General features: G+C 27.8%; 1 protein-coding gene across 1 annotated transcript; it reads left to right on the forward strand.

The window, feature by feature from the left end:
- The first annotated feature begins 14,030 nt into the window (after positions 1 to 14,030).
- LOC143565548 (phosphatidylcholine:diacylglycerol cholinephosphotransferase 1-like) lies at positions 14,031 to 16,757 on the forward strand. The gene is made up of 3 exons (XM_077052498.1): positions 14,031 to 14,459; positions 15,193 to 15,330; positions 16,323 to 16,757. Exons 1-3 carry the CDS (start codon positions 14,058 to 14,060, stop codon positions 16,641 to 16,643), a joined length of 861 nt encoding a protein of 286 aa, XP_076908613.1. The 5' UTR covers positions 14,031 to 14,057; the 3' UTR covers positions 16,644 to 16,757.
- The last annotated feature ends 624 nt before the right edge of the window (positions 16,758 to 17,381 follow it).

The raw sequence follows: 17,381 nt of genomic DNA on the forward strand, positions 1-17,381 counted from the left end.
TTACCTATTTTGTTATAAATATTAGTAAATTTGTGATATTCGACATATATATAATATCCAAAAACTAATTTTCTTTATATTTATCATGTCCGAGTACTCCCCGAGTACTCCGAGTACACCCAGCTCACCAGTCGACCGCCTCGGATCTGCATAGCGACTTTTGCAACCTTGAGATACCGTCCACATTTTAGTATTGATATAGTTCATTTGTTTTATAAGCTATTGTAACTGTCAATTTGATAAGACTTAAAAAAAATGTCAACCATTGACCATTTTGATAATATACGTCATTAACATGATTTTCCTCGTAAAAAAGTAAGTGAAGTATTAACATCATCAATGGTTGGTATTAAATAGATAAAAAGAATCGTTCGATGAAAATTTCGTTTATGTTTGTTCATTTAATAATGATCAAACATATATAAAAAATTTTGTTTGATTAATTAAAAAAAGAACATGAACAGAGTCCTAGTTTGTTCAATTGTGTTCGTGAACGAGCAGTAATGTGTTCACGAACATTAGTTTGTATATGTTGTTCATGAAAGTATTTTTGTATTCCTTTCTCATTATTCACATTGATGAATACATCAACCTCAATCTTTAGGCTCTGCATATTTTATTTATGTTCGCTAAACGTTCGCGAACATGTTCATTTCCTTAATGAACGGACACGAAATTAAAATTATGTTCGATAAGTGTGTTGTGAAACGTCCGCGAACACATTATTTTCTTATTAAACGAACATGAACGACACCTTGTTCGCGTTTGTTCGATTTGTTTGTAGCCCTAATATTTATAGCAATTTTCAAAATATGTTATTATCAGTCGTAAGATAAAAACGTACATTATCATTTTACCTCATTATCATTTATGTAACTTTGAAATATATTTTTTTGAATGCTGAAATTCTTTTAAATGTTGTCCATGAGACTTGAACCCAAGACTTCCTTCTCAAACCCAGGTGTTTAAAGGTTTTAACATTGCCAATTAACCACCAACCAACCCTATGGGTAACGCCAATAAGATATGATTTATTCAAATAATGCTATAAGATATGGTTACGTATTTTAGTATAATTGTATTGGTTTTTTATTTACTAATTTGAATAATAATATTCATCTAAGAAGTTAAAATGCACAAAGTGCATGTTTATTTGAGTTTATTATAATCTTATGTATTAGAACCTTAGTATTTCTTAGGGGCTGGTCAAAGCCCCTAAGCAATTGGGATCCAAGGGGAGCCCTTGGCTAGTTCACTAAAAACTGGGTTTAGTTTTAACAATTGTTGCTTCATTAAAAATTAACTTTTATTTTTAGTTTTCAAAGTTTCACATATAAATTTCTACATAATTAAATTTAACATTGGATAATTCGAATATTCAAAAATTTCCAGAATTACTAGTTGAACAATTCAAAAATTCGAAATTTCAGATAGTTCATATACGGATTTTCGAACATTTCTAATACAGTTATCCGAAATCTCCAATCGTTATTTTGTCTTTGAGAATCGAGAGGATGTGGCTATAGGGGAAGGAAGGATGTGTGGTTGCTGTTGTACGGGGATACCTAGCCGTGCCAGCCTTTCTTGCTCAAATTGATGGTTGGTAGGATTTCTTTTTAGACAGAATTACAGAAATTGTCCTTTATGTTTCTACTAAATTTCAGTAGTTGTCATTTACCTTTAAAAATAACACAATTTGTCCTTTACGTTTCGAAATGTCACACCGTTTGTCCTTTTGGCCTAACCCAGTTAGCTTTTCTTGTTAAGTTTAGCCATGTGTATTGCACATGAGGGCAAATTCGTCAATTTACCTACTTAATTATAAATATTCTAATAAAAAAAACAAATTAATAACTTAACCCAACCCACCCCACCCCCGTCTCCCCCTTCTTCCTCCCCGCCACCGTCTTCTCCGACAACGAACACCATCTCCACTCCCACAAGAAACCACAACCATGGAGATTTTGTTCGTATGATGGTTTCTTACTGAATTCCATATTCAGTAGTAGAAACAATATTAATATCCACTGGAACAATTAAATTAATGAAAACTATGCAAATTACCTCAATAACCTAATCCTGTATATTGATAATGATAATTAGGGCTCAAATAACAAAATATCCTAATTAATAATAATAATAATAATAATAATAGAAACCTCAGGACTGGATTTGGTTTGCTTCTGCGTGATATCCAGTTTCGAATTCTCCAAAGTCACCGTACCAAAGGCGCAGTACTGTCATTTCATCACCGGTCCATGAGCCACCGCCGCCGAACACTCCATCCGGGAACATAGCGTTCGAGTCCGGCCACGGCATCTCCGTCAACAACCGCAGACGAGTTCCTGACCACTAATACCTTCTGGCAGGGCGACGCAAGCTTCCGGGCGGAGAACGGTAGCAGAGGATTGAAAAAAATGGAGTTGGTTGTGGTTTCTTGTGGGAGTGGAGATGGTGTTCGTCGTCGGAGAAACGGTGGCGGCGGAGAAGACGGTGGCAGGGAGGAAGAAGGGGGAGACGGGGGTGGGGTGGGGTGGGTTGGGTTAAGTTATTAATTTGTTTTTTTATTAGAATATTTATAATTAAGTAGGTAAATTGACGAATTTGCTCTCATGCGCAACACATTACCTAACCTAACAAGAAAAATTAACTGGGTTAGGCTAAAAGGACAAACGGTGTGACATTTCGAAACGTAAAGGGAAAATTATTTTACTTTTAAAGGTAAATGACAACTACTGAAATTTAGTACAAACATAAAGGACAATTTCTGTAACTCTGTCTTTCTTTTTATATTTCCTCTTATCTTACACTGACTTCTTTTGTAAGTTTCTAAATTGATCTAATTTGAGTTTAATTTATTAACAAGTATCACGCGGATCATTTTCGTTTAGAATAACAAATATCTTTTGTAACTTCGAATGAATTATAAAGTTTTAATTAGTGTGAGTTGTAAGTAGTAGATAAAACTTATATGAGCAAATAGAGTAGAAATAGTTTATTATTATTATTATTATACGACTTTATTGTGTGTTAATAAGTAAAAATAGTGTTGAACACTCCTTTTTTTCAAGACATAATTTTTGTAATATTTATAATTCTTATTAGCATATAATTCTTGTTAGGAATTAGAAAGATGTTTTGCAAATGGAACAGAGAATTAATTAGATAATAACCTTTGATTACCAAAGCATTTTAAAATAGTTTGTTGTTACTTATTTCTTTTTAACTTAGAAAAGTTAAGTACGCCGTTCTCTCATTAAAACCTAACAAACGATTGGTTTTTCATCGATTTTATTTTAATACAGAATTAGTTTAAGTTTCATTTTCTTCATTTACAAAGACAACTAAGACATATATTTTTTTTTTAATTGAAAATTTTATAAAAAGGCTAGCGGGGAAACTAGCAAAAATACCCCAAGACAGAACCAACGAAACAAACAAGAGTGTCTAAACACCAAAACAAAACCTCTAGAAAACTAACAAGGGACTTGTATATATATATATATATATATATATATATATATATATGTATATATATATATATGTATGTATATATATATATATATGTATGTATGAGAAACTCAAATGAGTTTTTAAGTGTTGATCTGTATTAACTTATCTTTCATAACAAACTACTACCGCTAGTTTGTTATGTAAATGTGCGCTAAAACTTCTAGTAACATTTCTTTTTCTTAGCTACTGCAGTTACTCATAGATATGTTTAATATTGGTATTACACTATCATCAATACTCCTTTCATTGTTGTATCTATCATGTTTCATATGCACGTATTCATATATAAGACAAACTAGGGTATATACCCGCGTAATACGTGAGTGGAATAACATGTCACTAAACATAATAAATTTATATAACAAATTCAAGCACACAAAACTTCTTCAACTTTCAAATCAAAACGTTAATCATTAACGATACCTAGATATTAAAAGTTTAAAATTACAATAAGTTAGTGTACACCAAACCACAAAAATACATCAACAAAAAGATCTAAACATGTTCTTTCATATTAAACCACCATCAACTTCTTCAAATATTCTAACAAAAAAAACTCATTTTGTTTCACCACCTGAAAATTTAAAAAAACAATATTATCCAAATTAAATATATCATTAAAATAATAACATGTTTAATAATGAAAACACGTGTTACACACTGATGAAAGTTATAATAAAAATAAAAAATATATATCATGTAATACGTAAATTGAGTTATATTATATAATGATTTTTATTTTTGACTTTTATAATAAGATTTTGATATATTTATACACTATTAATTATAAACTATAATTTGCTGATTTATTTTAATACAAAACATTCATACCGATATCATTAGACATTTTATGTTTATAAAAATAACTTTTAGGACAAAATGTTGTCACATATTTAAAAATGTATTTTTATAACGTTGGAAGAATTTGAGACGAAGACCCAAACAACGATGTAAAATTTCAATATCTTTCAATGGTTAGTAATCTGTATCATACTCGTGAAAATTGTATATAAATATATATATATAGCGGCAATGATAATAATAATAACAATAATAATAATAATAAATTGAAATAAAATAACATACAACAACAAATAACGTAAAATGCCAACTTAAAACATCTTTTTAACTTAATCCATGAAGCCAAAAAGATATATCAATAAAACTACATCATGATATATGAAGTCATAAAGTTTTGTTTATTAAACAATCATCGAAATAGAAAGAAATGTGTTGTAATTTTTTATACTTACAAAGAAGAAAACTAAAATCACTACAAAATCAATTCAATGAATTGTTAGTAAGAGAAATAAAGGTACAAATACAATTCACAAACTTATAAACAAATCATAAATCTCTATGTACATCCTTGGAATGAAAAAATGAATTTTATGATAATAATTATATAAAGATAGTCATTATATTATCATTTTACTAATATTATGCTCATAACTATGCATAAATTAAGGATCCGAGAGTTTTATTTTAAGCAACATTTTTGACATAATTAAATATTTTAATATAGTTTTGAATTATTCAAAAAACATTAACCTATAAAGTATTTTGAGATTTAAAAACTTTTAATGCGCGTTTTATTTTAGGCATCCATTTTGAAAAAATTAACATATTATTATAATATAATATTGAATTCAAATTCAATTAGAATCGTGTAATCATTAATTGGTATTTTAATGGAATTTTAAAAAAATCTTGATAGTATTTTGATATTAAAATATTTTTAATGAAGGATTTTAACTTCAAATAACATTATGTAACCATTAATTTGTATTATAATGGATGTTTAATCTTAAACTGTAAAATATTTTAGGTTAATGTATATATTATAAATTTAGTAAAATGCAAATGTTATATTTATATAAAAAAGAATAATTTAACATAAATTATGAGACATTAAATTGTTATGTAAATTCGAATACAAAAACACACAAACACTAACAGAGATAAATAAAAAGTTAAAACATTTTTATAACTTATAACATGAGAAAAAAAACACATATTAATTAAAAATTAAGCATCTAATTAAATCAATATCCAAAAATTGCAATATATAAGGAATACTTCAGCATACAAGAAGTCCGAGACCTGAAAAATTACAAAACATATCTATATATACTATTAAAGCAATGAGCAATTTCCACATGTCACCATTTTAGGGTGTCCACATAGGATGCCACCTCAACTCCATGTCATCCATTTCCTTTCTTAAGCATGCCAACTCAGCAATTAAACTATATTTAACCCATTAACCCATCTAAGCTTATTTTATCGCGGGTCTTGGATATCCATTTAACCCATTAACCCGTTAATTCAACTACTATATTTAAGTATAATTTCGTCTGCTGCCACTATTCAGAAACCCTAATTGCCGCTCTAAGCCTCTTATTTCCGGTTAATCTTTCCGATGCAAGGTAAAGTTATATAAATTAATTTCCGACAACCTTATTATTTTTTCCTGTTATTCTTTCTTCTAAGCTTTTTATGTTTTATTTTCATTGTTAACTGATTTTAAAAAAATCAGTTTAGGTTGTAAATCATAAACGGGCATGAAGATGATATGTGGACGTTTTACGTTTTTCCGGTAAGATTTTTTGTTAATTTTTTATTATATATTAAATTCCGATTGTTGATCTATGTATTTCCGACAATAATATATTTTCTTCCGGTTATTGTTTCTTCATATCTTTTTATGTTTCTTCTAATAATATAGTTTAGGTTTTAACTAAAGAAAGGCAATTTCTACAATTTTTCGACGTGTTTACGTTTTTTCCGGTGAGTATTGACGGTAGGTTTTTCCGGTTAGAGTATAACAATGATTGTTTTATATTTGTTTGTATTTTTTAATTTTTCCTGTTTTTTTGTTTGACATGTTGTTATGTTCTATATCAAAATTACATTCATCCATCGACGGTATCAAAATCTGAGATTACATGGTTAAAAACCATATTTGTGTTTTTTTTCGGTAAGACAAACAATTTTTCCGGTTACAAATTAAAAATCAAATATTCAATAATATAAAAATTAGTATTATACATTCTGATTTCAGGTCAATGACAAGAGTAATAAATCTTCATTTCTTCAATTATGTACAAAAATCCTACATCCGATTGTCATTGTCACAATATCGTTTTTCCGGTTATTAACTATAATTCAAAAAAAATAAAAATAATATCAAATATTAATTTTCGATTTTATTATTTCAGGTTATTGTCCGACTCATAGATGCAGGCTTTCACGATTGATCAAGACTTCATAACATTTTTTTTATTATTTTATCATGTATAGATGATTTTTTTAATAATCGTGTATTTCAATATTTCAATATAATATGTACATTATATGTCCTATGTCAATAATCATGTATAGATTATTCTTTCCCGATTGATCAAGACTTCATAACCTGGATGTATATTTTGTTTTCCTGCTCCTTAATAAATTACATAATTAACTATTCCATTAATTCCAATTATTTATTTGACTTTCATACTTTATGGTCATAACGGAATTCCCATGATTATATACATTGACTTTCCTACTTTATAATTTAAATTTCAATTTGTCTTCCTAATTAATGTCCATACTATCTGTTTGACTAATTTAAATTTGAATTTATAATTAATATTTAAGCTTATTTTGACTTTCCCTTTTATTTATCAATTGTTTGACCATATTATTTTTGTTAAAAAAATAATATCAATAGTTAAGGAAAATATAATTTTTTAAATACAACAAATGTAACAAATTAAAATACACTTTACTGTCATAACGGAATTCCCATTTTATATACATTGACTTTCTCAAGTAACTATTTCTTAATTTTGTTGCTTAATACAACTTATTCCATTTAAATTTCATACACAATTTGTTTCCTTAATTATTAAATTAATAGACCGATTTTACAAATTAAGTTCATTTGTTTCCTCATTTACTATTTTGACCATATTAATGTTAATTATACAATAACATTTACACATATATAGAACTATTTTGACCATATCAATGAATTTGGCTTCCTAATTAATGTCCATACTAATTGTTTGACTAATTTAAATTTGAATTTATAAATAATGTTTATGCTTATTTTGACTTTCCCTTTTATTTATCAATATTTAATTTATTTTCACAGATTAAGTTAAATTTAGAAATTATTAAAAATATACTTTACAATTTCAATTTTGTTTCTAAATTTTTAACCGGGTCCCAAAACTTTCCTCATTTACTATTTTGACCATATTCTTTTTGTTATAAAAGTAATATCAGGCAAGTATAATTTTTTAGATACAACAAACGTAACAAATTCAAATATAGTTCTAAATGTTTCGACTTATATTATGATAAGCAATTCAAAAATATTTAAGTTAATTTGGTATTCGAAAATATTTAAGTTAATATTAAAGTTGATTAATATTTTTTGACCATCAATTAAATAAGTTAATCTTGTATATTTTTGGTACAAGTTAATATTCTCTTACAATCCATTATTATGTTATTAAGAGTTACTAATAATGTTGAAAATAGTAACCGCAAATTTTTAATGGTCTTTAAGTGAATCATAATTTATGCATGTTTATACATATAATTGTGTATTTATCAATAATAATAAATTGAAATTTAATTATGTTTTGACCGAAATCAAATAATTAATTTGTATTAATTGTATTAACTTTGCTTCAAGGAAAAGAAAAGACAGTGGACATATTTTGGATTTTTAAAAAAATGCATATATATTAGTTGACATTTTGAAGTCAAAATATGACATTTTAAAATTAAAAGTTAGACCTTTTAATTCAAACATGGTTTGTTAATTTTTTTTCAAGATGGTAGGTTACTATCAGTTTTTCAAGATGGTAATATTTAATTCAAACATGGTTTGTAATAAATGTTTTAAATTGATGTGCAAATAAAACACGTGTACTATCTTAGAATAATAAATATTACAGTTATTGATGTGTAATAAATGTATTAGATAGTCTTTGTTAGTTGTATGTTTTTGTATTTGATTCAAATAAGTTATAATGTCTTATAATTCATGTAAAAATATCATTTATTTATAAGTACAAAATTTGCATTTCATTAAGTTTATATTATGTTGCATATATATTATGTTTTAAATATGTTCCCCCGTGTGTAACACGGGTACTATCCTAAATCAATATTGGAATCCAAAAATCTGTTTCTTTTAAGAGATTTAGATCACTTGAAGCTTGCTAATGTTATAAAAGAAATGACACATTTAGATTTGGAAAATGATGTTAGTGAGAAGGTAAAATGGTTGTTAGAGTGTGAGAACTATGAGTCAAATTTTGATGATCTTCCAAACTCTTTGGTATTTGAAGATAAAATTTAAGGTAACACCAATAACTTAGTTATGTAGTTGATTACTCTAAATTTTTTACTTTCATTGTTTACTTTGTGTTTTCTATTTAAGTTATTAGTTTAGTTCATAACTAAAAACTTCCAAAAACATACAATAAACTTCTATAATTGTTTATTTTGTTTGTTATGTTGTGAAGGTAATTTGCTTTTTTTGGTAAAATTTTTAAGAAGTTGATGGTTGGTAAATTTGTCTATATGATTTTGTTATTTATCTATTTTCAACCCGTGTTCACATAAAGTCATTATGGTATACGTTAACATTTTTGTTTAATTGTTAATTGAGTTCCATTGTTTGTTTGTTTTTTTCAGACTTTAAGGCCGGATGATTTTGTTTGAGGACGGGAATTTTGAAGATCATGTTGGTATAAGACTGCTAATATCTAATATTTTCATGACTTTTGTTATAAAATTAGGTTTGTGAAATTAGTAACTGTTTATGTAAACAATGTTATTCTCTATATCTCCAATATAGAGATATATGATATCTTTTTGGTTGTAAATTTTATGATATCTTATGGTTATTTATATACACTTTCTTACTTATCTAATGTCAACCCGTGTGTAATACGGGTACTATTCTAGTTAGTAAATATAGGGGGTAATAATAGTATTTTGTTTTTTTTATCATAAAATCGATTGCTAAATAAGTATACATATATATATATATAGAGAGAGAGAGAGAGCAAGGTTAAAATAAAGATCATTTTACCTAAAAAGTGTAGGAAAAGATATGGACCGTTGGAATTAATAAAACACATAGGGGTATGATCGTCAACAATAAAATGTTTTAAATATGGAATAAATATATATATATTAACCAACTTTCCATTATTTTTGTTGATCATTTAAATCAATTACACGTTTTTTTACCTTCTAAATAGTAAATGAAGATCATTATGAATATTAACCCATAAATCTTCAAAATCAAACATCATATTAGCAATCAGTAGTTCATAATTTCTTTACATTCTCTGTTCAACAATTAAGAGAAGCCATACTACTATTCTTCAAGTTCATGGAAGACTAATTTCAACAAGGTTTTTGTTTAAACTTAAGTGAATCTCATTAAATCGAATTATGCATATCACGTTGTAGATATGAGATTGTGTTCCTTGTAATTCTTTGTGTTTCCATTTTTAGGGACGTTATATGTTAGATCTTGAGTATTATGCATCTGTTCAACATTATGGGTTATGTAATATGTGGAATTGATTATATATTGTTTTTGTTGTTGACAATTTCATGTGTTGTGTGTTGTTTAAATATAAAAAAAAGACCTCACATATATTTTCGAAGTGTTTGAATTAATATGGTTGGTGTGTTTTTTATACTATGTTCAATTAATATACTTTATAGTTTGAATTAATAGTTATTGTGTTTTAATTATTGGTGTGTTTTTGCTATTGGTGTTATGTCAAGAACAACGCGACAAAAACTGCAATATAAAACATCGACCGATATGAACGAATCAACAAAAATGTTGATATTTTGGAATGTATGCAATAAAATAATACAATGAATCTACAAAAAAAAATGTATTTTTGAAATTTCATATTATGTGTCCTAAAAAATCATAATTATTAATTACGTATTAATAGTTCCCATATATAATAGAGCACGTTAGACGATTATGCCCTTGGTGTGTTATAAAACAAGTATAAAAATATAACACATCCATAAATAAACCAACTTTCAATATTAACCATTAGATCACCCAATCCAACGCACCAAATCTCTTCCTACACTTTTTAGACACACTTCACTTTTTAGTATAACCTCACCCTATATATATATATATATGTGTGTGTGTGTGTGTGTGCGTGCGTGTGTGTGTTAAAAGGAAAATCAAACCCGAGCTGACCCATTAAAAAAATATGTATTTAACTCTAAAAGTAACATTTATAAATTTATCTAACAGAACAACGTAATTGGTATATATTCATTCATTCCTACGTTTATATAGACATTATTGGTTATAAACTTGGTATTAAACTCTTTCTATTTGATTAATTTTTAGCTATCACATGGAGCTAGTGTTCAAACATATTTGTCAAATAATTGTATTTGTAGAAAGAAAGTTTTATGGTCAAAGACGTCATAACTAATAAATTAATTAGTGGTCAACATATATTGCAAAAACTTATATTCAAACGATTTACATATATAAAAAGTATAAATTGTTTTGAAGTTGACAAAATATAATATCATTAATTATAGTTATTTTATTTTGGTCAAATGATAGTTAGTTATCATAATATTTGAAATCATTCTTAAAATACATAAATCTGTGTAACAATATTATTAGTGTAATTAAAATAAATTTGAGTTTAAATAGTTTAAATAATTTAATTTAATTTTACTTCCACAAGTGAAAATCATGGAAACTTAATTATTGTATTTATGTAATTAAAATCATGGAAATACATTGAATATATAAAATATAATGTAAATTCTTATTTGCAATAAATTATTATATTGCAAATCTTGTAATAAAAAAAATTACAAATCTTGTAATTAAAATCATGGAAACTTTATAATTTATTTTTTGGGTTTTTCCATATATAACGTAATTAGTTATATATAGAAAATATAATATATCTTACAATATAATTACATAATAATGTTTAAGTCAAAGATATTGAAATATAAAAATGGTAATGTGTAAATGTTATTATTTCAGTCAAAATAAGATGTAACAACTAATTAGAAAAGGTAATAAATTAATGATAACAAAATTACTAAACTTATAATAATTGTTATAAATTATAGAGATTATCATTAATAAATAGATAAATATAAGATACAAATAAATTTTTCTTTAATCATCGGTTATGATTAAAATATATTAAATGGACTTTAACCAACAACAATATATGATTGATTATATAAAAATCAAATAAATTACATGAAATGCGAAAAATACATATATACATGAATAATAACAAAAATATACATCAATATTAAACAAAAAATAAGATATCTTATCAACAAATCTTCAACCCACGAAATTAGCTATATCAAGTTGGGAACAAAACCTGAAATGAGAAAATTAAATACAAATATTAATATCACATAATAAACAAATTACCAATTATGGAAGATTTGAATTATGTAAACAAATGTAAAATTGATATTCTAATTGATAACCAGAATATTTGAATCGTGTTACCGGAAAAACGAAATAGGAAAAATCTCCATTGTGTCTTCGATTTTGATATAGAACCTAAAGAGATTATAAGAAAATCATATAATAATTAATATAAATACAAACAAAAACGGAAAACAAAAATCTTACCGTAAACTTTACCGGAAAACCGTAATAACTTCAAAATATCAATTCAGTCTTGGATTTTGATATACAACCTAAAGATATATTATTACAAAATCATATAACAATTAAAATAAATAAAAAACCATATCGGAAAACCTTACCGGAAAAAGATATAACGTTTCCGGAAAATCATATAACATTGTTGGCCATTAGAGTATAATATATAACCTTATCGAAAAACGATTAATCCCGATCTATATTACCGGAATATAGAAGATGGTGGATGGTGGAGTTAGTAAGCAGAGAGAGAGAGAGATTAAAATGATTAGGGTGGAAAATCTTAAGGTTTAAATTAATGTTTTCAGGCCCGGACCGGACATCGACCCGAACCCGACCCAAGAGGTTGGACCGAACATTAAACCGGATGACGTCATAATATATATATATATATATATATATATATATATATATATATATATATATATATAAAATAAACTAATGTCGGTTAACAGTTCAAATTTCAAATAATTATTGATCAAGTATTGAGAAATTCAGTCATTGCCATAATTACAAAAACCTTCCATTTCATGATTCTTTCAATATATAGGATTTGTATTTCAAATAATTGAACATCAGTAATTCTTGGTTGGTTGGCCATTGTTGCATTTGTTAAGTTTCCATTTTGGGATTGTGCCAGGGTACGATTCCCATCATTAACATCATTTTTGGTTTAATAATATGCAAGATAGAAAAGGAAATAGATGACTTGACAATTATGTGACATTGATGTGGAGAGACTAGTTGAATGACATGTGGACAATATGTATTGCTTTAATAGTATTGTTAGACTAATTTATTTTAAATTTCTAATTAGAATGTAAGATGCTACATCGACAAATAAAAAGTAAAAATAAAAAATAAAAACATATAAAAAGCTTGTGAAGATTGTAGTCTATGATTGGGGAAAATTCTGAAAATAAACGTTTATGGAAACAAATTTTAAGTTTTAGGTGTGTCATTTGCAAAAAATTTCAGATTTATAAACTAGTCGTGACGAGTATATTATGATAGCACACGAGTAGTTTGTAGAACCGATTAAAACTTGTCACGTGCCCTTTAACAAACCGTAACGAGCACGTTCACTAATCATTTACTCATCACAACTAAATATGTTTCATGTCTCGTAATCAACGCCCACGAATAATTCACAAGTGCTTTAGTCGCGACGACTAGTTTACTCTGATAACATTCCATACACGAGTAGTTTATTAGTAGTTAACTTGTCGAGACTAGTTTAACCTTACAATCTACTTGTCGCAACTAAAGGACTTGTGAATTACTCGTGGGCATTGATTACGAGACATGAAACTTATTTAGTCGTCACGAGTAAATGATTAGTGAACGTGCTCTTTACAGTTAGTTTAAGGACACGTGACAAGTTTTAATTGGTTCTAAAAATCACTCATCACGATTAGTTTGTAATACCTATTTTTAGAATTTGTAGCAAACGACACCTAAAACTTGAAATTTATATTAATAAACCCTTATTTTCGAAATTTTTCCCAGATGTTTTAACGATATGACAATAGATTGATGAAACTTAAGATTACCTCCCAACCTTACAATTGAAGATTCTATTTTTCTTGAGAAAACCATTAAAACATAGTAAATGAAGTACAATCAATAGTCAGAGCTACAAACTACAATATGCATTCCTCTAGTCCAGGTCATGTCTGAAACTATTGCCACTAATCACATCTCCACCGCACGCTTTCCCACGCGCCATTCAGATCTCACTCACTACCTATAAATACCACTCACGTTATCCTTTACTTCCTTCTTATTTCACCACCCGGCATTTACACACCTTTGAATAATAATGAACGAAAACAATAATAATATTACTAATAATAATAATAACAAACTCCACCACCGCTCCCTACCACAAACCACCACCCTCCTCACCACACCCACCACCACCAACAACATTTCCATTATTAATAATATTAACCTCAAGAAGACCAACACTCACCGTTGGTCGTTAACCGATGCGTCGTTTATGCAATGGACGGTGAAGGATGCAGTGGGTTTGTTCAAGTACCACCCGGTCCCGTGTTTCTTTGCGGCTTGTTTGTTGTTTTTTATGGGTGTGGAGTACACGCTCCGGATGATACCGTCGTCATCTCCGCCGTTTGATATTGGCTTTAACGCCACCGTGTATTTTCACCGTGTTCTTGTTGCTAGTCCTACTCTTAATACCGTACTTGCCGGTCTTAATACGGTAACAACTGTTTGTTACAATTTTCATAAATATTATTTAATATTGTGTTCTAATTAAATGATTAAAATTAAGTAGTGATATATAAGATGTTAGTAATACGATAATAATATATAGTTGTTACGATTTTCACAATAACCTTAAAAATATTATATTAAATATTCTTGGAAGGATTGAATATAGATATATATTTTTATTTACAATTTTTTTGAAAATTAAATATATTATTTTTAAAATAATATACTACAGTATAAACTAGACAAAGTTTAATCATCTTTAATTCAAAAATAATATTGGTATAATTTTAAATGGTGTGATATTGTGTTTATATTTTATTATATAACATAATGCTATATAATATAACATGATCGTTGGTTTTATTTTTACTTAAGACATGGGGTAAAACAGGTAGGAAAAAGGTAGTATTTTAAAAAAGAAAATAGAAAATAAAATTACATATAGATATTTTAAGCTTGTTAATTGTGGTATGAAATTATACATGGGTGATTCAAGATTACAGTAAATAGGACATGTGATTACAATATAACTAGTATATGTATGTAATCTGATGCATAATCATATATGATATATGGACATTTATGTTGCTCGGCTAAAATACATGTCAAGTTTGGTGTTTGTGGGGATGCAAACCGTGTCAAATTTATCTTGTTATATATTTTAATTAAAATTTTAAGATTTTTTACACTCATTTTTAATACTTGTTATGTGTTTGAAGGTGTTTGTGGGGATGCAAACCGTGTACATATTAGGGGCGTGGGTAATTGAAGGACGGCCGAGAGCCGCCGTGGCGACACTATTCATGTTTACTTGTAGAGGGATTTTGGGTTATTCTACGCAGCTTCCTTTGCCGGAGGTAAGTCGTCTTTCGGTCATCCTCCATCACCGCCATTCTTAATAAGAAATTGTTTTCTATTCACAGTAGTTAATTCTCAATTCTAAAATTGACATATTTTAATAGTATAGGTGAGTATCATTATATTTATTTACTTAAAAAAGATGTATATAACACAGAAAAGGCAAAGAAAAAAGGATTGTTTTGTGATGCCCCATGTGACGGTCAGAAATAAATAGTTTGAAATTAAAAAAATAAATAAAATAAGATTAACTTATTTAAAAATATATTTTTGAAAAATGTGTAGCCGAGTTTATAAGTCCGGGTGCTAGGGAAGACCAAGGGGGTACCGAACGGGTTCTATATTGGTACCAAATCGGGTACTTTCAGTACCAATTCGATAACTATTTTTTGAGATTCCGTGATTAATACTGGTATTTTGATGATTCTTTTGCCTTTGGTACTTATATTCGATACCAGTACCAAGCCCATCCTTGTAGGTAAATAAAGTGTTAGTTTTTTCTTGAAATTTATGACACAATTTTTTTAATTATATATGTAACTTTTAATATAAATATATAGTCTTGTCCAATTCTTTTGGTCTATATTTGATATAAATCTAACTGAAAACTGAGTTGTATTTAACGTAATATAATTTTTAAACATAAGTTGTATTTAACGTAATATAAAATTTTTAAACATAACGTGGCAAGAAATACTTTATGTTAATCACATATTAGACTTGTTTTATTTTTCAAAGGGTGTGAGTTTGAAGATTGTCCCCTAAGAAAATAATGGTGACTTACCGACCATCTTTTGAAAAACACGTTAGTTTGGTGTGACCAAAACTCCAAAAGTGCATAAACTGGTATATAAATGCTAAATAAAAATATAACCATTATAAAGATAAATGTTTATTCTTGAATATAAATGAGTAAACCAGAATTAATCAGAATGTAGGCTATATTAAGTTATTAACGCATTAATAATTAGTTTTTTTTGTATTATTTTAGGAATTTTTGGGTTCAGGTGCGGACTTTCCAGTAGGGAACGTCTCTTTCTTCTTGTTCTATTCGGGTCATGTAGCCGGATCAGTTATTGCATCACTTGATATGAGGAGAATGCGTAGGTGGGAGTTGGCATTTCTATTCGACACTCTAAATCTTTTACAAGTGGTGCGGTTACTGAGCACAAGGAGACACTACACCATTGATCTAGCCATCGGTGTAGGTGCGGGCATCTTGTTCGATTCCTTTGCCAGAAAATACATGAGCAATGCCGGGGTCGCCAAAGACATTGATGGCCCATATAAAAGTCAGGCTCTTTTATCTTGACCTCTATAAAGTCAAATCAAGTTTTAAATGTTGATATTTCAAGTTGAGTGTTTTGAAGGAACATCTGTATAATTTAACAATAGGTTTTTAAAGTACAACTTGTGTTGTGTTATTCTGTTTTCTTTGTTCTTTTGGGTTTAGCCGGCTAGTATTACCGACAATACCGCTTCAAGCCTAAGGTAATATTTATTGTTTAGATTTTAGACCAAAGACTTTTATTGGCTCTATTTACCTTCGATTAAAAGTTTTAACCTAATGGTCTTTCCTAAACCATCGAATCAATTTTAACCTAGCGGAATTCCGGTTGCTAGCTTATTTTCCCGAGCCCCAAAGCTCGGAATTAAGCAAGATGAATACAATATTTTTATTGGTTTTCACTACTATAATTTAGTTTTAACTCCTTTTAAATAATTAAAAGGAGCTATTTATATGTTTTTAGGTAAGTGAACTTATATTGGAGTTATGAACTTATGACGGTCGATTCCAACCAAAAGTTATCACCTAGGTTAAAGTTCTATACGATCTTAATTTTTTTTTTAACGTATGTTAGTAACAATTATTTTTCTAAAGGGACCTTTGTGATCCTCATAACCTCATTAACATAAATGTTTGGGTTTTGGCCTTCTTTTTTAACGGCAAGCTAATCTATTTCCACATATACCTTACGCCTACATCATGTCCCCTTTGCGACATGTTTTAGCTTTTAGTTTTGCCAGATATGTTTCAAAAGTTTATATT

This window comes from Bidens hawaiensis, unplaced genomic scaffold, assembly GCF_021521415.1.
Source record: "Bidens hawaiensis isolate Kalapana, Puna unplaced genomic scaffold, B.hawaiensis_p1.1 tig00022408_1, whole genome shotgun sequence".
Classification (NCBI taxonomy): Eukaryota; Viridiplantae; Streptophyta; class Magnoliopsida; order Asterales; family Asteraceae; genus Bidens; species Bidens hawaiensis.